This window comes from Sphaerodactylus townsendi, linkage group LG06, assembly GCF_021028975.2.
Source record: "Sphaerodactylus townsendi isolate TG3544 linkage group LG06, MPM_Stown_v2.3, whole genome shotgun sequence".
NCBI lineage: Eukaryota > Metazoa > Chordata > Lepidosauria > Squamata > Sphaerodactylidae > Sphaerodactylus > Sphaerodactylus townsendi.
The window spans coordinates 115,653,300-115,678,434 of NC_059430.1; the positions used below are offsets into that span (position 1 = coordinate 115,653,300).

Below are 25,135 nucleotides of genomic sequence, written 5' to 3' on the forward strand. Positions count from 1 at the left end.
TATAAAATAGTGAACAAAAGCCCAAGGAGCGAAGCTAAAGGAGGGGGGGCGGGAGCGACCTTCAGCGACTGGACACCTCCAAAGGCCCGGGCGGAACAACTCAGTCTCACCCCAGGCCCTGGCAGGAATTCACTCAAGGTCCCGCAGGGCCCGGACAGCTGGAGGGGAGAGTGTTCCACTCAGGCCGGAGCCAAGGAAGCCGCTAAAGGTCCTGGCCTTCGTGTGGAGGCCAGCCGCATCATTGAGGGAGCCAGGAACCACCAGCAAATTCGCCTCTGCCTTCAGCAGAGGCCGAGTAGGAGCATATGGGGTAATGTGGTCTCTCAGGTGGCACGAGGGTCCCAGGTCAGCGTAAGGCCCTTTGGGGCAAGGTCAAAACCCACACCTTGAAGATGATTCGGAATTCCACGTCGCTGGGAGCCAATGCAGCTGGTGCAACACAGGTTGATATGATCACGTAAAGGCGCCCCCTGTGAGCAGGCGTGCCGTTTCAGATGCTGGACCAGTTTCCAGTTTCCTAAATCAACCAAGCAAGGGAAGCGCTCCGCGAGAGCGAAGTTACAATCAGGTCCTCAACCTGGAGGTGACCGCTATGCGGATCACTGTGGGCTAGGTCCGGCTTCTGAGAGAGGTGAAGCGGGGCCAGCCGCCTGGCCTGACGATCGGTTGCGGGAAAAGGCAGTCCGAAAGTTACAAGGCGGGGCCACCTGGGTCTCCATTGAGAGAGACGAATCCAGGTGGACCCCTGCAGACTGCGGACGGAGGTGAGCAGCCGGGCGCCTAAAATGGCCCATTCGGGCGGCTGGAAAATCCTCCACCTCTCCCCGCGTCAGTTTCGCCAAAGCGATCTCCGCCTTCGATGGATTCAGTTTCAGCCTGTCTCCGCCGCGAAATCCAACCAGCAACCGCTTCCAAACAATGCTGCTGTAGAGCTGCAGGGGCCGTGACAGCTCCCCCCTCCATCAACAGAACATTGAGTGTCGTCAGCAAACTGATGACAGATCAGTCCAAAGCTCCATACCAGCTGAGCAAGTAGTCGCATATAGACGTTAAATAATAATGGGGATATTAGCTCCCCCTGGGGTACACCACAATGAAGTGGGCACTTCCGGGAGGTTTGATCCCTCGCATTCACACTTGTTGGCGTCGGTCCCGGAGGAACGAGACAATCCATTGAAGGACAATGCCCCGCACTCCGGAAACGGCTAGGCGGTGGGGCCAAAAGGTCGTATTCTTAATTGCACATCAAACGCTGCTGTGGGTCTAACAAAACCAGCAGCGCCTGAACCGGGCCTCGGTCAAGCTGCATATCGGAGCGCATTCTGTGACGGCGCGAAGAGCTGTCTCTCATTCCATGCCCAGCACGGAAGCCGGACTGGAAGGGGCTCGAAAGTCGTATGTGTCATCCAGGGAAACCTCCTGAAAGCCGCTCTAACACCACTCTCTCAATTACCTTCCCCAGAAACGAAAGATTCGAGACGGGGCGGTAATTGGCCAGATCCCCCGGATCTACCGATGGTCTTTTCAAGAGTGGGCATGGACCATCGCCTCCTTCAACCCATCCTGAAAGTTCCTCCTTGCTCAAGGGAGCCATTGATGATATTCAACAGATGGGCTCGTAACTCCGTACCGGTGGTTTTAATAAGTCAGGAGGGGCACGGATCCAGGGAGGGACAAGGGTAGTTCCACCAGCAGCCAGGGCCCTGTCAACCGCGGGCTTCTGGAGAGCAGGGAGAACTGGGCCAAACAAGGGCCAGAAGATCGCAAGCGAGTTTCCAGCTCACTTCCATTGTAGCCAATGTAGGAGGAAGGTCATGGCGGAGCCGACGTGACTTCACCTAAAAAAAAGCCTGGCATAAATGCCTCACAGCTAATAGCCAATTGATAGTTTGTAGAACCTCTCCGATAAAGAGGTTAAAGACCGAATGGTACGATGTTACCCAGTTGGGCGTGAGCTTAGATGCGAGAGAGGAGGAGAAGAATACTCAGCCTCCTTCACGCCATCTCTTCATAGGCTTTCATAAACGTCCCATAAGATGCTCAAGCGCAGCTCCGCCAATGATTTCCTCCATACTCGCTTCTTAGTCGCCTAAGCGCCTGGCTTCATCTCATGAAGCTCCTCCGCATACCACCGGAGCTCGGCCGGTCTGGGGCGTAGAGGACGCCGGGGGGCAACAACCTCGATGGCATCGGAGAGCCGGGAGTTCCAGTCCTCCACCTGCTCATCGAGTGTACCGAAAATTCAGGAACTCCGCAGAGTATCTTAGGAAACCAAGTGGATCCATAAGTCTCCTGCTGTATGGTGAGTAATTGGCTCACGGCTTCTAGACGGGCGTGTTGTGGCAGGTTCGAATTCGGACCTTCAGGGCTGCAATGGTCGGACCATGGCACTCTGTCGGCAGAGGATAATGCACACCATATCAATCCCCAACCCAAAGACTAGGTCCAGCCTATGGCCGGCTTCGTGAGTGGGGCCAGAATTTACAAGGGAGAGGCCCAGCGTCGCCATGGATGACACTAGGTCCACAGCCGCTGCACACGAGGCGGCGTCGACATGGACGCCCAAGACAATAAGTCTAGGGAACCGCAATGCCCAGTCTGCCACCACCTCCAGCAGGCGTGGCAGGCTGTCTCCCGGCGCGCTAGGCGACCGGTACACCAGAAGAACAGCCAACCTCTCCACGGCCAACCACTCAAGACCGACACATTCCATGCCGGGAATCTCTGGGACTGGGGCAGCCCTGAAGGGAATAGAATCACGGATGAACATTGCCACTCCACCCCCCCGGCCCCGGGTTCGTGACTGGTGGAGGCACACGAAACCTGGTGGCGCGACCTCGCCTAAGGCAACGGTCTCGCCCTCACGCACCCAGGTTTCGGTGACACAAGCCAGGTCCACCTGCTGAACCCCGAGAAAATCTCGGAGTATGGCGGTCTTATTATTGATGGACCTGGTAGCCACCAACACCGGAGGGACGAAGCGGAGTGTTCCTGAACCCTACCATCCTCGTTCCTCGAGATAGGTCGGAGGTCAGAAGGTGAACGAGCATATCCGTATCTCGTCCGCCTTCTATCAACAGGCCACCGCCTACCGCTATATTTACCCCGCCCTATCACCACTGGGATTCCCAGTTATAGGACAAAGTACATTTTAAAAGAAGTTCTAGAGTTCGTCAAGTATTTATTGGTATTTTGTTTCTTCTGGCTGAAATATAAAATCTATACCAAGGAGTAAAAAATTCACAATTCATGTCCTTGATAAATGAAGTAAAGAAATCAAAGGAGCCTTCCGTGTGCACAATTTTGTATAACCTTTTCTTGCTTGATAGCCATAGGGCTATTTAATAGCTATAATAGTTATAGGGCCATGGAAGTGTATACATGGCAATGATGCCTCTCCTTTGGGTTTCTCGGGTCTAATCAAGCGATTCCTGTGTGCTTCTAAACTTATTAGAGCAGCCATAGGGACTAGAAACGTTTTTTAAAAGTAAATAAATAATGGTGTAAATAATGGCTGCAAGTGCAGATAATAAAGTTGCTGGGATATAGAGACTTCGAGACAAGCTAGACAAGATTTTTTTTTCCTGGACTGGGTCTGAGTTCCTGGACCTGATTTTCAGTCCAGCAGTGATCGTGTTGGGGACTAATTTCCCAAAGGTGTTGGATCCTGATTCGGAATGACGCTGCGGCACTGTGGGAGAAATGGCTCAGGCAGGGATGCTATTTGCCCCATGAAGGGATGGGTGCATATGTACTGATTGACCACACATCCAGCCCCTCAGGACAAATAAACACCTGAGGCCATTTCAGGTCATGAAAATGGTGCAACGAGAGAAGATGGAGGCCCTTATCCTCCCATGCTGTGTTCCCGGTCTGAATCGGGGGCCCCTACCCTTGGAAAATTAGTTCCCGGCAGTGTGACATGTGGAACCACGGAGTGAATGAAGTTTGAAACGAGGTGGAAGATTGTGAGCTGAGGCCTTTTCAGGGAGCTGACAATAACCTGGCCTCTTGTTGTTTTTTCGCCCTAGGGGGCCAAGCTGAGACTGTCACCCTGAGGTCAGCTAAGAGTGAGGAGTCCCTGACCTCCCAAGCCAGCATGACAGGTAAACCTTGTGGGCTGGGAGCTGGGAAGGAGAGAGCTTGGAAGAGCAGATCTGTTTTTGTATAGGCTTTGGCAACCTCATGGTGACTTCGCTGTAAAAAGAATCAGTTGCACAAAAAGTCGCCTGTATAATCACAGCGGGTGACTGCCTCCCCAACTGCTCCGCTTGTGATGGTCTCCACCAGCCTCAAATGAAAGGGGTGGGGACAGTGGCGTATCTGCAATGGGGACAGGGGGTGTCAGATGCTCCTGGGCGCAACAGTGGTGGCAGCGGGGGGGAATCACCCCCACCCCCCTCCTACCATGTGCGCCAACCTGGCTCAGAAGCAGGACGCCTGGCGTCGGTTCAAGGGCATGGGGGCAGGAGGTGGCCTGCAGGGATGCTGGGAGGGGGCGGCTCTGATGGGTGCTGCAGCAGCAGGTCATCCCAGGAGCCAGCCTGCCGCTGCGGTGCCCGTCCAAGCCGCCCCGCCCCTGAGCGCAGGGCAGGTGTTGTCCCTCGGCGGCATTCCCCCCTGATATGCCTCGGGTGTGGGGAGGGAGGAAGTGGTGGGGCAAGTCCCTCGTACTCTCAAATACACAGACTGTCGGGAGGGCTCTGTCATTTATCCGTGTGCCTTTGGCTCTTCGGCCTAGGTCTCCCCAAGCTGCCCTGCCTGCGACGCCCGCACTCTAGCAGCGATGCCTTCCCCACCCTGAAGCCATGTCGTTCATGCTCGTCTCTGGGCTCCTCTGTGTCGGGCAGGGGGGACGGCCCAGCCGGGCCAGTGGACATGATCGCACGGCGCCGTTCTTCCTGGCTGGAAGCTGACTCGGAGCTGGACTCGGAGCTTGAGCTGAGTCCTCCCGGCCTCCGCGGCTTGGACTTTGACCCGCTGACCTTCCAATGCAGCCCTCCCGCTCGGCGGTCCTCGCTGTCCGACAACTCCAGCACCCCGAGCCCCCTCAGGGCCCTCTCGCCCAGTTCTCCCCCTACAATCGGCCAGGATACATCGGAGCCTTTGCCCGTCTCCCTGCCCAACAAAGTGCTGGAAATGTTTGCTGGCGGCGAGGCCAAGGGGCTGGCTGTGCATGCCTCGCCCCCGCACATGATCTCCATGCTGCTGAGTGCTGCTGGGGGGCAGCTCAGCGACAGCTGCAAACGGGAAGTCCGCTGCAAGCTCCTGCATGAGGCGCAAGAGGCCGTGTGGTGCCTCTGGTGGGTACCAGGGAAGTTCTTTGCAGCGTACTGTTCTTGAACGGGCATAAGCTCGTGCATTCTGTGAAGGAGGAACGCTGCATTTCAGCCATTCTGAACTCACAGTCCGTGAGTTAGACCCCCTTCTTTGTCCATCAGTGTGTATATGGATGGGGTTGGAGAAGTCCACTCTGATTGTGAGCATAGCTGAGGTGGCCCAGAAGGGGAGACCGCAGGGCATCTTGCTCAGAGCGCTTTGGAGGGTGACACTGAAATCTAATAAATAAATCAAATAGGTTATAGGATAACTGATAAGAGGTAAACAGTTTGAGTGAGAAAAATATTTTGCAAACTCTTAGTGCTAAACATGTGGTTTTCTTTCCTTCTTTCTCTCTCTCTCTCTCTCTCTCTCTCTTTCTTTCTTTCTTTCTTTCTTTCTTTCTTTCTTTCTTTCTTTCTTTCTTTCTTTCTTTCTTTCTTTCTTTCTTTCTTTCTTTCTTTCTTTCTCTCTCTCCCTGTCTTTCTTTCTTTCTTTCTTTCTTTCTTTCTTTCTTTCTTTCTTTCTTTCTTTCTTTCTTTCTTTCTTTCTTTCTTTCTTTCTTTCTTTCTTTCTTTCTTTCTTTCTTTCTTTCTTTCTTTCTTTCTCTCTCTCTCTCCCTTTCTTTCTTTCTTTCTTTCTTTCTTTCTTTCTTTCTTTCTTTCTTTCTTTCTTTCTCTCTCTCTCTCTCTCTCTCTCTCTCTCTCTCTCTCTCTCTCTCTCTCTCTCTCTCTTTCTTTCTTTCTCTTAACATAATTTCAGAGATTACACCCTGTCTCAGATAAAGATGCTAGTGCAGTAAATTGAAGTTCGGCAGTTCAGAAAATTGTATGCTTCTGCATCATAATATAGTCCCGAAAGAATATGAGAATTATCATTCATTTTTATGCACTGCTTTTGTCAAAACCATTTTGTGCATTTTTGAACATGCACTTTGAGACAAGAGCATTTACTTTGAGACAAGAGCATTTACACTTCATTGAATGACTTTCAAACAGATGGGGTGGGGGGAAAGCAGGGCTGCAGGCAGGAAATTTTGAACTCAGGTGCAACATTGCTTCAACACAGAAGATGTCATGTTGGGCTGGTGGAGGATTCATCCCCACCGCTAAGCCCATCTTTTTGTGAGACAGAGTATAGTTGTGTTGGTCTGCAGTAGAACAGCTAGATTCTGGTTCAGTAGGATCTTAGTGACCCGCAAGCTTTCTGGGATATAAGTCTCTGAGAGTCAAAGCTTCTTTGTCAGATATCTGATAGCTTTGCCCCTCAGACCTTTATACCCCCAAAACCTTGTTGGTCTCTAACATTTCAATAACAATTTTCAGGACAAGTATGTTAAACTGTTGACAAGAATAAACAGCCAAGTGGTTTTCACAGCAAACTGAAAAGTGGAGTTTCAAAAGCAAAATGTGAAAAAGTACGAAAGGTCAGACATTTGATGTCTAGCATAAAAATGATAAACAACAAAATTATCTAAGTCCCGTATCGTAACCTTTTTGGGAGCATCCTAGGCGGATGACTTGCTGGCCTGTCCCAAAATATTTGAAAGTCCAGTACACCAGAACTTGAGTGCTGCTTGAAATGACCATAACAAGGTCCATAAAGCTCATCAAATACAGCTCATTTAATAGCTGGGCACCCAGATTGGCCACGGTGTCTGTGTCTGAATTACTCTGCCAAGTGATAAAGAAGATTTGTATACACATCAGGTGCTGGCGGACGATTAGATGGTCATCTGAATCTGCCTGAAGCAGATAACGTTTGAATAAACGTCTACCATCCCAGGCTGTAAAATTATTATGCTGTGAAGCTGTACATCCCTCTGGCCAGAGACTGTATTCATTGGCACAAAGGTCCTTCTGGTTTTTAGCTAAGGGGCAAATGGGTCAGAGATGGCAGTGAGAGATTTATAGCTCCCTACTGCAACACAGACTGTTCTATCCTTCCCACTAGCCAAACCAGCAATATTTTAGCTTTTTTTTCCACCTGTCATTCCATAACGTTGCAATCACCATTGTTTTAAGTTACAGAGGTTTCATGTAGCAGGGAGTGACATGCCCCCGCCCTTTTTTTTGCACAGGGTTACTTCCACATAGCCACCAGTGCAACACCTGGCTGGTTGCTGGAATTGGCTCTGTGGAGTTCTTAGCGTGATAATTAATCCAACCCTAGGTGGTGTGATGTCAGAGTCCCCATTCAGACAATAAAACGCTTGATTGGTTCAAGGCTTTTATTGAAGATGTGTCAGGAACACCGAGAGAGGGGACCGGAAGCCAGAACAAAGATCCCCACCCAGTGGTGGGATCCAAAAATTTTAGTAACAGGTTCCCATGGTGGTGGGATTTAAACTGTGGCGTAGCGCCAATGGGGCTGGGCAGGGCACGACAGGAGCATGGCCAGGCATTTTGGGGGGGGGACATTCCTTGGCGGGGCTGTGGCAAGGATGCAGCCGCTGCGCTGGTCCTTGGGTGGGAAACGAATGCATGCAGGCACAGGCTGCCACGCACGCTGGTGCACCTCCTGCTAGACTGCTTCAAGTTCTGCGCGCTACTGCTGAGAGGAGGGGCGTAACTAAGGCAAAAATTACGTGGCAAAATCACCAATTAGTAACCCCCTCTCGGCACACACAAATAATTAGTAACCTACTCTCGGGAACCTGTGAGAACCTGCTGGATCCCACCTCTGTCCCCAACCAAACACAAGAAGCAGACAGTTCGCATTGTCCGTCCCGGAGTCTTTTCCCAGCCGCAGAACTCCAGGGCCGTGACTGCTGTCCATGCTACGAAAGCGAAAGCAGTCCCTCCCTGGGCTGCTCCATGACATTTGAGCAGATATTGAGGAGGGGGTTAGAGACATGATTAAGGGACAATTGCTGGATATAGAATTACAGAGGCTGAAATTCCTTGCATCAGGAGTATGCTCCCCCTCCCCCGTCGCTGGGCAATTTGCCACCTTACGGATCAGTAGCCCTTTACCTTACCTTAATAATTTAATTTCCTCACAACAGCGACATGCCTTTTCATTCGCCAGAACGGACACATTCTCTTCCGCTCTCCTCCAGGGAGGATTTAACAAAATCCCACTCAAAAGACAGACTCTGTCCTTGATCCTTGAAGGAGACAGAAACATCCGGCATGTGCACTCTGCTGCTGAATGCAAACATTGGGAAAACTGAGCTAATACTCTGAGAAACTAAATCTAGCAACTCAATGGTGGGAACAATTGTGATCGATTTATTGGCTGATTTAAAGCCAATTGTTACTAATACAGTCGCTAAATTTCTTGCCTTCGCTGCAAGGTTGAGAAGACGACAGTGTTCGTTTAGCTGATTTTAAAGTTTTGTATTTAACATTTTTATGCTGATAAAGCCGATGATGATGATGATGATGATGATGATGAGTGGGAAATGACTTAATGCAGTGGTGATCCCCAACATGGTGCCCATGGGCATCACAATGCCTGCCAACATCTTTCCTGGCACCCTCCAAGCATCTTTAGAACATGGATGGGGCAGGTTAAGACTCCTGTTGCTTCCAGCTCTGGCTTCAGGCAGGAACAGGGTGGGATACACTCTGTAATGGATAATTTGAACAAGCATGGGCCTTTATGCCAAGGCGTGGTGCGACCGCACTTGGGAGTACTGTGTTCAGTTCTAGTCGCCACATCTCAAAAAGGATATTGAAGAGATAGAAAAAGTGCAGAGAAGGGCAATGAGGATGATTGAGGGACTGGAGCACCTTCCTTATGAGGAGAGGCTGCAGCGTTTGGGACTCTTTGGTTTGGAGAGGAGACGTCTGAGGGGGGGATATGATTGAAGTCTATAAAATTATGCATAGGGTAGAAAATGTTGACAGAGAGAAATTTTTCTCTCTTTCTCACAATACTAGAACCAGGGGGCATTCATTGAAAACCTGGGGGGAAGAATTAGGACTAATACAAGGAAACATTTTTTCACGCAACGTGTGATTGGTGTTTGGAATATTCTGCCACAGGAGGTGGTGATGGCCACTAATCTGGATAGCTTTCAAAGGGGCTTGGACAGATTTATGGAGGAGAAGTCGATCTATGGCTATTAATCTTGATCCTCCTTGATCTGAGATTGCAAATGCCTTAGCAGACCAGGTGCTCAGGAGCAGCAGCAGCAGCAGAAGGCCATTGCTTTCACATCCTACATGTGAGCTCCCAAAGGCACCTGATGGGCCACTGCGAGTAGCAGAGTGCCGGACTAGATGGACTCTGGTCTGATCCAGCAGGCTTGTTCTTATGTTCTTATTGTTGCCTGGGAATATGATTCCATGCATCCTCACAGTAGGACCCGCCCTGATCTTGCTCTCTCTCCCCTCTCCCCATTCAGGTCCAAAGGCCGACGTGATCCCCACATCTCCCGGTGAGCTTTCAGTGTTCCGGCATATCCCCCCGCCTCCTCCTCCCAAGAACCCAGCTCGGATGATGGCGCTGGCGCTGGCCGAGAGCGCGCATCAGGCAGTACTGCAGCAGCAGCAACAAGCCGGCCGCGGGAAGAGGGAACCGCGGACGCACTTCCGACGCTCGCTTTCCCTGGAGTGCAAAGCAGGGGAGCTGTCGAGTGGAGCGCGGGCGCTCTACTCCATGGTACGCCCCAGTCCCAAGGGCACAGGTCCCGCATCGCTGCACGGTCAAGCCAGAGGCAGGAGCGCAGGCAGCCATTGCCGTGACCGCCAGGGCCGAAACCAGGTGAGGGGACAGGGGCCGGTTGAAGAGCTGTGGCAGGGATGGATGGCCCTGACGTTAGTCTGAGGAGGTGGTGGATGTAATGAACCAGTAAACTCCAGTCAAAAGCAACCATGTTAAGCTCTTTATTTAGCTGGCATTCTTAGTCAGGCACAGGCAATGCGAGAACTGACACCCAGATCTCAAGTAGCCGCCTATACAGGTCATCAGACAGGCTCCCGCCAAAAGAATATAAACAAGGAAAGTTTCACACAGTATTTCACACAGGCAAAGAAGCGAGTAGCAAGATAACCAAAGCCGCAAATCCCCCTTTTCCGGGCATTCAGCCAAAACGTCCGGCGAGAACCTCTCCAAGGTCGAACTGCAACTTTACAGTGGATATCAGCAGAGTAGAGCGGAGCAGCCCATAGTAGACAAGGAGGTCTAGTAGTCCAACTGCATACACTCAGCAGCCTCTCACCTTCTTAGGAATAAGACACTTCACACGAGATGTTCTTTCCACAGGAAGGCTTTACTCGGTAGTTGCAGCATACAGTACTATGCAAAGTTCTCAAGCTACACAGGACTAAGCACTAAGATAACTAAGAAGCCTAAAGATACATACAGAGTTCTATACACTGCCTTTATAATGTTCAAGCTGGCACTTTGCCCAGCAACAGTCTTCCAAAGGAACAGAGTCACAGTCTTTTGCACCAATCGCGTTAAAAGTTGACTATCACAAGTTGCTCCAGACTCTCTGGCTCCGGCTCTGTTGCTGACCCAGCTGCCTGCGACCTAGGAGATGAACCCTATTTTTTTTCACATACCATAACAGTGGAGCTGTTTAGAGCCGGGGTCTGCAACCTGCGGCTCTCCAGATGTTCATGGACTACAATTCCCATCAGCCCCTGCCAGCATGGCCAATTATTATGGTGGCGAGAGCTAATAAGGACAATTATGAATCCATGTTTATCTGGAAGAGCTTTCCACCAGTTAGGCTCAGACTACGAACTGCCGCCAGTTTCTCGGATTCTTTGAGTGTATTATTATCTTGTGTACTACAATGGAGGCCTTTAAAGCTTCCAAAGGAGGTGGACAGAATGGAGGGAGTGCAGAGGAGAGTAGCGGCGAGGATGATCATTGGGCCTACCAGACCAAAACCACAAAGGAAGACCCAGGAACTTGAAATGTCTGAAGAGAGAGAGAGATTCTTGAGGAGGGATCACGTTTGCTCTAATAAGTATTTGAAGGACTGTCACTTAGAGGAGGTCAGGGAGCTGTTCCTGTTGGCAGCAGAGGATAGAACTCGCAATAATGGGTATAAATTACGGGCAGAAAGGCTGCGACTGGATTCTAAGGAAAAGAATTAAACGTTTACTTGTCCAACAGCGGAATCAGCTACCAAGGGAGGTGGGTGGGCTCCCCCTCACTGGTAGTCTTTGAGCAGCAGCTGGACAAATACTTGTCAGGAGTGCTCCAAGCTGATCCTACATTGAGCAGGGGGTTGGACTAGATGGCCTGCATGGCCCCTTCCAGCTCTGTGACTAAGGACTCAAGCACCGTAGTGACCTTTGCAGTTTCCCAGTCCAGGCAAAAAAGAACTCTTTGGGATAAAAGCCTCCCCCCCCCACCTTCTTGAGCCTGTGGACACTTTGGAATTCTGACACAGGGTCGTGGGTGCTGCCACAAAATGGCTGCTGCAGGAGGCGCAGCCATCCACAAAATGTCAGGGAGTGAAATTATGTAGAATTTCAATAGTAAATCTTTTAACCTTTCAGGCTGAAGCTCTGTCTGCCTTTTGAAATGAATGTATGGTCTATGGATATTTACGGATACCTCCGGGGGTAGGGCTGTTTAACAAATCAAATAAATAAATAAATATCCAATCCAATCCAAAAATCTTTATTAGGCATAAACCAGAAGTACCATACATTTCCAAGTACAAAAAGGGGATCGTTATTGCTATATATCCAGTGGTGGCCGAGACCTTTGGCACTCCAGATGTTATGGACTACAATTCCCATCGGCCCCTGCCAGCATGGCCAATTGGCGAGGGCTGATAGAATGTAGTCCATAATATCTTTGGAGATACTAAAAAATTACATACCTGACTCGTTATATATCATGTAGAACATGGATTAAAATGTAGCAACTGCTTCAGAAATTTCTACATTAGGGCTGTTCAATAGCTTAGACATTTTTAGTTTGTCTGAGAGAAACATAAATTCTAGAGCCGTGGTGGCGAACCTTTGGCACTCCAGATGTTATGGACTACAATTCCCCATCTGACTGCCAGCCCAGCATGGCTAATTGGCCCTGCCATCATGTGGAGGTATTGGCCCTACCAATTGGCCATGCTAACCCCGGGGGCTGATGATAAGGGGCTGTGATGTCCCTTGCTTATCTAAGTGCCTAAGGTTCGCTCCTACTAGAATAGATGATAGTAAAAGCTCCCTGATCGGTTCTAATATCATTATACCTCGAACAGTAAAGCAGGATATGAGGGATTGAGTCCATAGCGTTGGGACAGTACCGACAACAGCGCTCACTTTGTGGGATGTTAAGGAAACGACCTTGAAGATAGACAGAGGGGAATAAAAAACAACAACTGCACAGCCATTCAGAAGCCACACTGGGCAAAAGCCCCACCTGGCCCCACCCATTTTCTAAAAACACTACGCAGGCAGTAGGAAAGAGGTCTGTGGTCAGCATGGTAGCCACGGTTGCTGCATTGGGGACCCTGGGATAGAAGGTGGGTGGGGCAGGCACTGGGAGGAGGTGGTCATTCGAATCTGAGTTAGCTGTGGGTGTTTCTCAAATGCTCTGCAAGTCTCTACTGCCCTTTCTCTCCCGTCTCTCTGCAGGTGCCGCTAAGCCAGGCCTCGCCCCTGGGTAGCTCGGATTCCTTCTCACCCTATCAGCGGGTGCTCAGCGACCTGCCCCAAAGAGAACCCCAGCTACATTCCTTGCCAGACCCATACCGCTTGTCCTGCCAGTCTCCTGCCTCGCCGATTGCCTACAACTTCCACCACCAGCTGCCTCCCCTGTCGGTCCCCTATCCTGTGTCCTGCCAGCCCCAAGACCCTTTCCCCTCATCCACTCAGTCTCCGGCCCCACCCAAGCCTCCGCCTCCTCCACACTTCCCTGTCGCCCCGAGTCCCCTGCCCCTCAAAAGCAGGATCCCTACCTTCCAGTCCTACCTCCCGGATCATCAGCTCCGACACGGCAGCCGCTTCCCTGCCTCTTCCCGGGCGGGCGTTAACGGGACGCCGCCTCCCCAGTTGGAACACGAGAATCTCTATTACGAGATTGCGGGAGAGCCTCCGGCTTACCCGGGCATGGCACGGCCCTGGCCGTCCTACCCACCCCCTGAGTATTTGGCCACGTTTAACGCCTCCTACGGGGTGTTTGAGAGGCCGTGGCGCCAGCCCTACCTTCCATCAGCCCCGTCATCACTCCAGCCTGCCTTGAAGAACAACCGCCTGCACAGCCAGCCGATGCCGCCTGCGGTGACTCGACAGGAGCCCATCTACGTCAACGTGCCCTTTCCAGAGCCCTCCTCTGTTATCCCTGCATCTTCCCCCCCACCCGAATCGGCGCACCCACGCAGTCACTCCGACCCCGGAGCTCCTCAGCCGCTAGCACACCGCAGCAGGCCTCCCTTGCCTCAGAAGCAGCGGCTCGGCTGGGGATACCCGTCCACTGGGCAGTACCGCCAGCTGATGGATGTGTTGCCCTGCAGCCGTACCGTGTGGCAGTTCTGCCGTCCTCCCCCAGCCTGTTGGGGCCGTCCCCCCTACGGTCCCGAGCCCATCATCACGTACGACAGGTCCCCGGCTCGCCCAGGGAGCCAGGCCTCTGCCCCTGCTTCATCTCTGCAGAAGGTGGATGAGTGCTGCCCGTCCCCCCCGCAGTACGGCAATGTTGAAAGGAGGGGGGGCTCTCCATCCGGGTGCTACTTGGGGCCCAGTTGGACAGTGTACACCGAGGGCCAAACGCATAGCTACTGTTGAGAGACCGTGCCCTGTGGGCGCACACCAAGGCTTCCCAGGGCTGGGCTCTGGGGTTTCTGCTTGCCTCTCTTCCCCCACCCCCGACTGTTCGCGGCACTGCGTTGTCTACTGTTTGCTGTGAAAAGGGCAGGCGCTGGCGGGAAGGATCCGTCGCTACAGATTGTGGCGGCGTCTCGCCTCGTGCCCGCTTCGGCTGCTGTGTTTGCCCGTTTCTGCGACTTTGCCGGCGATCGTTTCTGGAAAGCACACGGACTTCCGGGGGCAGCTTTGACTGCGTCCGTCACGCAAAGACCCGCACGACATCACAACAGAGCGATTGCAGGTTTCCTGCCCACTGGTTACATCCCCTGTTGTCGCTGCGCTCCATTATGCGTTGCCAGGGACAGCTCCTGGATACCATCCAAGGAGGCCCTTCAGTCACTTTGCAACAAACCTGACGAGGTGGCCTGACTTCCCATTTCTGCTTCAATGGCGATGCTGCCCTTGAGATCCCGCCCTCAGCTGATGCTACCGTTCCCCAAACTTGCTGCTAGTCATGTTCACAGGATGCAAGGTCCCAGCGGTGATACGGGGGGGTGCTCTTGGCCCGCTGATGCTCGCTCCAATACGCTCACCGCCCCTTGGGAGTTCTACCCAAGAGCCTTTTTGAGAAAGGGAGGGATCAAACAGCACAGCGAGGACTTAAAACACAATTTCCGCCCCACGTTTCCAGCAAGGGAAAAGTTCTAGCTTTTTAACTCGAGTCTTAACTCAATTAAAACACTAACAGCGCACATTCACGCCCTTTCTTCTGCCTCCCCAGAGATGTGACCACAGAAAAGGGATGTGTAGAGTGAATGCAGCCGCCACGCCTGCAACTTCCTGAGGCGGGACAAATGCTTGTGTGGGGTTAAATCTGGGTAGAACGAGGCAAGTTCCAAGGAACTTCGTCAACGGAGCAGGTGGGATCGAAGCATTTGTACGTTTCCTTAGAATCAGAGGGTCTTTGTACATGTGTGTATGGAGGGAGTTCTTTTATTGTTTTTAAGAAATGTGTGCCAGGCATGGAAAATCTCTGTGTGTGTTTGGGAAGCAGGTTTGTGTGCGCTTGGAAGGATGTAGAGCTGGGAGTACCTGTGTCTTTTTTGGGGGATGTGTGTTCGTATCCGGAATTGGCGTGGGCCAATGTGTATGTCTGTGCCAGTGTTTGTGTGTTCTTTGCTGACAGTATTTTAGGTATGTGGGGGAAGGAGGGAGGGGAATTGATGCCTTATTCCCTTTGGATGCACAGTCCCTGCCGGCTCACGGTTCTAGTGCAGTTGGGGCCGATGAATGGGCCCCCCCATATAACCCTGTGTTCCCCCCAAAAGCACTTTTCTGTGGCCCGTGGGTTCCTCACAATATCAAATCTCATAGGAAAAATTAGACACGGTGGTGGTGACTTCTTGAGGGCCATTCACTGTTGCAAAAAATACATTTTACATTCTGTTTGAGCGCAATTCGGCGTTCACGTTTATTTCTTGTCGATTCAATTCCAGTGGAGTGAGAAGCATGCACTTGAACGGTTTCCCGTCGAAATCAGCAGTGTCTGGGGGAAAAAAGGGTTCTCTTCAGCGAGGATTGTGTGTCCTTTCTAGCTAGCCCAATTCTGTGTTTACCTGGAAGCAACTTTCACTTGCTTCAGTGAGACTTCTTCGGATTGGCATCTTCGGCATATAATTTCAAAAGCATCGGCCCAGGGGCTGAATCGCTCCTCAGTTTAAATAGTTGGAGCTGAACCTGCAGTGGGATCTTGGCGTAGGGAGGGGAAATGGCGCCTGGCGGTAAGGATCTGCTCCGGGCGTCCTCTACCCCCCCACGCCGTGCCCCACTTAGCTAGCAGGAACTTGCTGCAGGCTGCCCCTTGGCCTCGCCCAGCCAGGCTGCTCCTTTGCCTGGCGGAGCAGCAGCCTGGTGGGGCGGGACCGAGGGGAAGGGCGTGGGGTTGATTCTCTGCCCCCCACGGGACCAGCTGGTGTGCGCCTGGGGACATGTGACCCACATGTCCCCAGAAGCTCTCCACCCTGGATCTTGAACACCCCCAGGTGGCTGTAAATCTCCTGCAGTGAGATGCAGCTGCTCTTCTGGCATCGGTCATATTAATGCACACAGTGGTAACTTATGCGCAAAAGGAATATATACATTATCTACAGGCATTCCTGTTCCAATGAGGCTCTCGTTCAGAAATCAGCAACCTACGCCTGTTCCAGAATTTCAGATAACATGACTCCCTCAACCACTTATTCCACTTAACTGCAGAAATTGCACTAACGTCGTCAGGTTATTTATTTTATTTTATTTTGCACTACTGTGGCAGTGACCTTAAGGCTACCCCACATCCCCATCCTGTCACCTTCCTGGTGTTTTCAGATGAGACGAACTTTGGAAAGCCACTTCTCGCGTTCCTTTCAGAAGACATGGGGGTCGGCCCTGAAAAAAAGTGTGAAACTTCACGAGAAACACAATGTCGGCGTTACAATCCATAGCCCTGAGCCTTGCCCGTTTGGGAGGTGTGTTTGCTACCGGGAGAAATGTACGTCCACACGGCTTTTAAAGCATTGCTGTAGATAAATGTGTTACAGTGAATGACTAAAACTTAGGGCATGTTGACCTTTATAGAAATATCGGTGCAAGAAAGGACATGGCCAAGTGGTACAGCGCTGACTTGGCAAACGAAAGGTCCCAGGTTTAATTGCTGACGTCACCAGATCAAAAGATCGGGTAGCAGGTCATGCCGCAGTCCTTCCTCTGAAATCTGGAGAGCTTCTGTCAGCTGACCAGACGATACTGATCATGATAGACTAAGGCCCCTTCCGCATTGTAGGAGTCAACCTTAGATCGACTGGCGTCCGACCCGAGTCCTCCGCATAGACGTAGAGTCTGACTCGACTCACCCCCCTCTCGCCGTTGAATTTGTGAGCTCGACTGGGGGGTCGAGTCGACTGGTGGACTCGGGTTGCTCTCGAGCCGAAGCTGGCGGAGTGCGGAATCTCCGTCAACTCGACTCTGCCATCTCGCCAATCACAGCTCAGTATTTCGCCCATGCGCAGAAGGGGAGACTCATGGCGGCGGCGAAAAGCTTTGGGCATGCGCAGAACGAAGGACTCAGCAACCAATCAGAACGTTAAGCGCCCAGCGAGGTGCGGGTCCAGCCCTCTGAAGAAACTTCGGCTCCAGAGAACATGAGTCAGCGCTGCCAATGTCGCGAGGAGGAACGGGAGGACTCGAGCTGAGGTACAATTCTGCCGACATGAGTCGAACCTGAATCACCTTGTGTGTCCAGAAGGGGCCTAAGAGTCTCATTCACTCTAAGGCAGCTTTTTGGTCAACGCCTACAAACTATCTGTATCGTTTCGCACTGCCCCAGTAAATGAATATCGGCAGTCGTATTTCGAGGGACCGCCACATCTCTCTCTCATTCAGGCATTCATAACGTCGGTTTTAGATTGTCCCTAGTCACACGCAAGGGTCAGCTGTCCACCCATTGCAGACATTCCCAGGGACACGACAGAAAAGCATTTGCTGCTGGCGATCCGTGCATGTTTTGTAGTTCAGGTTTTACGTACGCTTGGGTTTTTTAGACGCTACGCCGTTTCAGAGCAGACCTCTGTGCCTTTCTTATGTAACGTGTTGAGCAGCCCTGAGATTCCTCTGACACGGGAGATGTGTTTAGAACCGGTTTCTTGCTATTCACTCGTACATTGGCAGGACGGTGGACGAGGCCTTCTGTTTCCCACCACCAGGGGAATAGATGCCTCTGGGCTCCTTTGCATAAAGTCTACCAGGGTCATGCATCAAAAGCAACAGTCGGGTGGGGAGAAGGGTGCAGGTGGGGGCAGTCCCATATTCTCTGATGCTGTGAAGCTGTCACTGCCGCACTTGTGTGTGTGTGTGTCTTTCTCTGTACGTGCCTGTGTTTCTAAAGGCCAATGTTTCCTCATTGCCCCAATGTGCTGCATTCCTTTTTTGGGATATGACTGAACCTTCCTTTCTTTCGGGACTCTTGTACTAAATGGCTTAAAACAAACCGATTAACAAATAAAGGCAAACTGGCAGCTCGGCCCCAGAGTTTCACTGGTAAGGAAAGCGAGGGGACCGAATGGTGGGTGTGTCGCTTCGGTTCTGTTTGGCGGGTGCTTTCTTTTAAGAACTTCTTACGAAATCGTATCTTCAGTGTGTGGCCAATTCCACACAAGGCTAGTGTGGGGAGTGCCACGATGGTCACGTTGCCGGTGCGATTGTGGGTCCGTTCGCAGTTGCGATAGAGATTTCAGATGGCATGGGGTAATCTGTTTTTCACCATTATTCGCTGTAGTTTCCCCTCATACCAGATGCTCATTTAATGGCAGAGAAGGTCCTAGTCTCCTAGGGCAATTCCGCACATGAGTAAAATAGGTTTTACCCAGTTCCCTCAGAAGGGTACTAACCTAGGTTGAAGCCATTGTTGTTCCCCACTGCAACCAGCTTGATCCCAGCTCGGAGGGCGGAATCATCCTGTGCCTCTTCACCGCTCCGTTCCGATTGGCTACTGTTCTACAGCCATGTTCCGTCTATCCCCACACACGTTATAAAAAAAAACTGCCACAGGAATGGAGGGACGAAGGTGGCATTTTTTTATTGGCCAGCTGTACGCATGCCCGAAACACTCAGCTGTGATTGGCTGAATGGGGGACTCCTGGCACCAGAGATTCCGCACTTTACTGGAATCGAGCTGAGTTCGAGCGTGGTTCCTCCCTGAGAAAAGTAGAAAGTAGTTCCTCTAACTGGAGTCGGAGATTTGAGCCGTTACACGGGACGAAGCTGGTACAAAACCACGTCGATCCCAGTGGTTGTGCAGAGCACTTAGCCGTGAATACCGAGAATGCAGCTTTGAAACCTCTAGGCTGCGATAACGCCGATAGATCACCTTGAGGAATCGACTCTAGTGGCCTTTAACTGGACACATCCAGAATTGAACCTAGGACTTTTCAAATGCAAAGCATACGCCAGGGGTGTCCAACTCTGGTGCTTCGGATGTTCGTGGACTACACTTCCCATCAGCCCCATCAGATCACTGGCCCCCTTCACTTGTAGTCATGCCACAATCATACTTTGTGTGTGTGTACACTTCGGTCCAGTCACCGCCAACTCCTGGCGACTCCAGGCAGATGCTTTTAAGGCAAGTGAGAAGCAGAACCGGTTTGCCCTCACCTTCCTCTGCAGAGTCTTCTTAGAGGTCCCCCTCCCAAGGTCCCCCTTCTTAGAGGTCCCACCTCTGCAGAGTCTTCTTAGAGGTCCCCCTCCCAAGTACTGGCCCTGCTTAGCTTCCGAGATCTGACAAGATAGGGATATTATACCATGCCACCTTCCCCCACTCTAGATAATTTTATTTTGTGAATGCAAAGCACTGCTCAAGATAATTCAATTCTACAATTTTTTCAAGAAGCACGTTTGCTTAAATGCAGTGCCGAATAAGACACAGGGTAGTTCCCCCCCTCCCCCGCCCAGCTCTGTATTTTTGGGCTCCATTTCAGTGCTGGGCAGGTCAAGATGCTGGCGCCTATTCCAAATTTACCCCCCACCCTACCCCTCGCAAATCTCCCTGGTTTTATATTTCAGTTCTGTACTAACTGGTAAGATATTAAACACACACACACCACACACAAAATACTTCAAGTTCACTGTGAAGATGTAGAAAAAGGAGACGCATGGGGCGTTTCCTCTCGTTGGAACATAAGGTGTGCTTTCCCTTTTAGACCCAAGGAAAAGATCACCCTTTGCAGAAAGATTAGTACGAAGATGAAGGACGACATCTCGAGGAGCCGAAGCAAAACCCCTGAATGGTAAATGTCTGGAATAGGGGGAAAGACCTTTCTTTGTGGAACCTGCCCTGCCAAGTCTTTCGTCATGTCTGCATTCCCACCGTTGCAGTGGAATTTAATCACTGTTGATTTGGGCTGGATCTTTTGCACCAGATGCTGAGGAACGGGCTGGTTGTATTTGCGGAGTGAGAAGTGAATTCTTTCTGTTCCAGCTCTGTTAAGGCCTCACATTCCCCTAGCTCAGTGATGGCGAACCTATGGCACAGGTGCCAGAGGTGGCACTCTGAGCCCACTCTGTGGGCACACGCACACAGGATTTGTCATGTGGAGGGGGGCGGAAAATCACCCCACACATCTAGGCTGGCCTGGGCCACTGATCACACCGCGGTGAGCAAGGAGGACTCGGCTGGCAGGCCTGGTGGCTGCTGCCTGGGGGGGTGGGGGGCGCAGAGGAGGCAAAGATTCTAGAGAGGCACAGAGTGGTACGTGCGGGACTTGCTGGAGGCTATAGCAGGCTGGCCCTTGCTTGAGCAGGTGGGGTGGAAGAAGAGGGAGCCAGCCTTTTTTTCCTAAACTAAAACCTCAACATTCAGGTTAAATTGTCGTGTTGGCACTTTGCGATAAATAAGTGGGGTTTGGGTTGCAATTTGGGCACTCGGTCTCAAACAGGTTCGCCATCACTGTGCCTAGCTCAAGTCAAGTGTTAGTCTCATAAATGCATTGGGATTGCAGGCCTCTGGAGATCTTCTGGACTTCTAACCCAGGGGTCTGCAACCTGCGGCTCTCCAGATGTTCATGGACTACAGATCCCATCAGCCAATTGGCCATGCTGGCAGGGGCTGATGGGATTTGTAGTCCACGAACAACTGGAGAGCCGCAGGTTGCAGACCCCTGTTCTAACCAGTCTCTGCAGATCTGTTCCTGGAGAAAATTGATGTTTCAAGGGTGGGGGACAACTTGAAAGTCCATGCCAGATTCCTTGAGCTGGAGATGTCACAATGCCACCAAACCAGAAAAACCTGCTAATCCTGGGCGCTCGGTTCATAAGTAAATAGTCACCCGTCCACCCCTGGATTCTTACCAGCCATTCTTCCCTTAGAGTAGAACTCCTGTGTTCGGTGCCAAAGGCTTTAGGGAAGGATGCCAGTCTCCTGCCAAGCAAAACTGTGTTCCCACAGGTAGAGATTAGTCTATGGTTGTTCAGTGGGCAGGAAGAACAGATGATCCGAAAACAGAACCCGACAGGGATCCACATGTGCGGTAAGAAGATAGTTACCATAGCAACACAGCCAGGCCTCTGGAAACTATTTACAAAAGGGGATATGAGAAAAATCCTCCTAAGCTTGTTGCTACATTCGTTTGTCAGGTGTGGAGGGGTCACTGGCTGTTATAATTTAGCTTTTCTATGGTTCTCTTATCATAGCGAAAGCTGCACACAGTTTCTGGGTAGCTGGGTTAAAGAAAGGGGCTCGCTGTTTTGAGCCAAATCTGCTTTGTACAGGGAGGGGCCCTGTTTAAACAACAGGTTGAGCCTGCCATGCAGAAGTCAGACAGGTAGAGTCTTTGGCCTCGCCAATACCGTGTGTAACAGCTCGCTCATTTACAAACTTTATACTTTGCTTTTCGACCCCACTGGAGCCACAAAAGGGGCCCACAGTCAAAAACAGAGCAGTAAAATGGCATAAAAGCAAAACACCTATGTAAAAACCAAGACACACAGCCGAGAAGGAGAGTTAAAATCCTTCTAAGCCCATTGAAGTGAACAGGCTAAGAAAGATGTTGTTCTGTTTAGAATTGAACTATGAATGCTGGGTGGTTTTTCTAAAAGGGTGAATAGGAAAACTACTCCACACCTATTCAAGAGGTTATTGATTGTCTACGTCACCCTCACACCAAACATCATTTTTCTGTTCCTGATCCAAACTTTCAAAATGGAGCCTCGTCCCCAGTTCCATATATACCAGCCAACAGTAATACTGATTTGGGAGCCAGGGCATTCAGACCTCAGGAAAAGCCTACCTCTCTCTGCCTGGCTCAGACTCTGACCGCTGCTGTAACTAGAACAAAACATCTGCCCAGTGGTGGAATCCAAAAATTTTAGTAACAGGTTCCCATGGTGATGGGATTCAAGCAGTGGCGTAGCGCCAATGGGGCTGGGCGGGGCACGACGGGGGCGTGACTGGGCATTCCGGGGGCGGAGCATTGCTGGGCAAGGCTGTGGCAAGGACGCAGCCACTGCGCCGGTCCTTGGGTGGGAAACGAATGCACACAGGCGCAGGCTGCCACGCACGCCGGTGCACCTCCTGCTAGACTGCTTCAAGTTCTGCGTGCTACTGCTGAGAGGAGGGGCGTAACTAAGACAAAAATCACGTGGCAAAATCACCAATTAGTAACCCCCTCTCGGCACACTCAAATAATTAGTAACCTACTCTCGGGAGCCTGTAAGAACCTGCTGGATCCCACCTCTGCATCTGCCCTATGGATCCACTAAAGCATCAGTTTTGAACCTTTGTGGTATGGTGACCCACAAGTACAAATTTACTTGGCGTGGTGACCCAGGCAGGGCTGGCCCGAGGCTTATTGGTGCTCCGAGCAAAGTACTACTTTGGCCCCAATCTAGTTCAGCATTCCATTTCCTACAGTGGCCATCCAGAGGTTTTTGAGAAACCTACAACCTAACGCAAAGGGCGCTGTATGAACCTCAACACAGCCTTTGCATATGCAGGTACGTCCCAGTCTTTGACCACCTTCTTTTTCCATTATCCCTCTGATTCCCCTAAGAAACTCTAGTCACCATCACTACACCTTTGACTTGATCCAACTGGATAGGCAGTAAAGGAAAAATATCAACTAGCACATGACATGGAAGCTGTCGTTTCCAGGCTCAGATCTGGGTTTCCAAAATACAAGAGAGAGCAATGGAAAGGGCAGAGGTGGCCTTTGGAAAGGGCCATTAGAAAAGGCTTCGCGGGCACAGTTTTGAGTCCCAACCCACAGGCTGGAGAATCTGCCGATTTGTATGGTTAGATGGGTGAGGAAGCGTTTGTGCAAATGGAGGCTGCGTGTACAAGTCTGGGGCCCCTTCCGCACATGCAGAATAATGCACTTTCAATCCACTTTCAATGCACTTTGAAGCTGGATTTTACTGTGCGGAATGGAAAAATCCACTTGCAAACAACTTGTGAAAGTGGATTGAAAGTACATTATTCTGCATGTGTGGAAGGGGCTACATCTGTGCTCCAGTCACCTGCAGACCTGACTTAGGGAGGGGGAATCCAGTCGTGATATGTTCACTATAAGGTTGCCAAGATTGAAATTTTACGGATGAAATCTGGGGGAGGGGCTGAGATTGGAGAGGGGGCTCAGTGGGCGATTCTGCACATGAGTAAAATAGGTTCGATTCAGTTCCCTGAGAAGGGTACTAACCTAGGTCGAAGCCATTGTTGTTCCCCACTGCAACCAGCTTGATCCCAGCTCGGAGGGCGGAATCATCCTGTGCCTCTTCGCCGCTCCGTTCCGATTGGCTACTGTTCTACGGCCAGGTTCCGTCTATCCCCACACATGTTATTAAAAAAACTGCCACAGGAATGGAGGGACGAAGGTGGCGTTTTTTTATTGGCCAGCTGTACGCATGCCCGAAACACTCAGCTGTGATTGGCTGAATGGGGGACTCCTGGCACCAGAGATTCCGCACTTTACTGGAATCGAGCTGAGTTCGAGCGTGGTTCCCTGAAAAAGTAGTCGTTTCCAACTGGAGTCGGAAATTTGACCGTTAACACGGGGCGAAGCTGGTACAAAACCACGTCGATCCCAGTGGTTGTGCAGAGCACTTAGGTCGAACGCAGCTCAAACTTAGGTCGATAACCCAAGTGCGGAATCGACCAGAGTGCTATAATGTCATAGAGTCCACCCTCCAAAGCAGTCATTTTCTCCAGCAGAACTGATTTCTGTTAGTCCTGTTTGAAGGTTGCTAGGAGGATGCCGGTCCTAGTTCATTGACATGCCTTAACACCCTCCACCAACACTGGCGATGGGACATCTCTGCAGAAGTGTCGTGCGTGTACTTTCCTGGAACAGCTCCTGTTTTCCTTGCCTTGTCCCTCCTGCACCACTGGAGGGCTTTTTATTACTATTGCCCATCATTCGATGATCTTCTCCTATATTCTACAACTTCCTCAGAGTTGGGTTGCCAACTTTGGTATTGGAAATTCCTGGAGACTGATGGGAAGGGGAGGGGTCCAGAAGAGGGTGGCGTTTGGGAAGGGACATCAATGGGGTCCGCTGTCATACAGCCTACCCCTAAAAGCTGCCATTTTCTCCAGGGGAACTAATCCCTGTATGCTGGGCCAGTTGTAATTCTAGCAGATCACTGGGATCTCATCAAGGGTTTAGCTACCTTGCTCTGGATTCTCAGCCATCATGGTGAAGTGGTTAGGAGCAGTTGACTCTACTCTGAAGAACCGGGTTTGATTCCCCACTCCTCCACATGAGCTGCGGACTCTTATCTGGTGAACTGGATTTGTTTCCCTGCTCCTATACACGAAGCCTGCTGGGTGACCCTGGGCCAGTCACAGCTCTCTCCAAACTCTCTCAGCCCCACCTACCTCATAAGTTGCCTGTTGTGGGGAGAGGAAGGGAAGGAGTTTGTAAGCTGGTTTGAGACTGGTTTATCGTTGAGAAAAGCGGGGGATAAATACAAATTCTTCTCTTTAAAAAGAACAGTGATTATGTAGCCCTTTTTGGAGCAGAGCTAAGAGGAATCGCATTAATGCCTTCCTTATTTCCAGGTAACAGACACGCTAGTTTTTGGTCACTTCCCCAGAAACATTATGGTGATATTTCTCCAGTAACAATCTCTCCAATAGACTGGCCTAGACCCCGCCCCCCCGCCCTTTGCTTCCTTTCAGAAAGCAGCATCAGTTAACATTCCTAGGGCATCCTCTGTGCACAAAGCAAAAAAATCTGGGAGAAACTACCTTCGGAAACTGCTGCATGCGTCATCCCAAATTTCCTAGGGATTTCTCCTCTTGTTCTCCAGTAGGGGGCTCCATAATTTAGGAAGTTGTTTGGAATAGAGAGGAAAGACCATCCCCAAAGAAGGGATCTACTGTAATAAATTTTGGAGTCTGTTGTAATAAATGTAGGGCGCTACTCAACGGGATGTCAAAGAAAAACAGGGGGCGGGGCAGGGATTAATTATGTTAAGAGTCCCAGATAGGTTTTCAACGGCCCAGGTTGCATGAAGAAAAACACTTTTTTGGGGAGAGGCATGAAGAACATTCCTGAATCTCAGCA

The 25,135-nt window shown here is 51.0% G+C and overlaps 1 protein-coding gene across 2 annotated transcripts in view; it reads left to right on the top strand.

The window, feature by feature from the left end:
* ARHGAP33 (Rho GTPase activating protein 33) overlaps positions 1-9,839 on the top strand; it is a 65,023-nt gene extending 55,184 nt beyond the window's left edge. For both annotated transcript variants that reach the window (XM_048500861.1, XM_048500862.1), the window contains 4 exons: positions 4,032-4,106; positions 4,742-5,297; positions 9,621-9,627; positions 9,674-9,839. In XM_048500861.1, coding sequence (XP_048356818.1) covers positions 4,032-4,106; positions 4,742-5,297; positions 9,621-9,627; positions 9,674-9,691 — 656 coding nt within the window. In that variant the 3' untranslated portion in view covers positions 9,692-9,839. The remainder of the gene's footprint in view (positions 1-4,031; positions 4,107-4,741; positions 5,298-9,620; positions 9,628-9,673) is intronic.
* Positions 9,840-25,135: the final 15,296 nt, after the last annotated feature.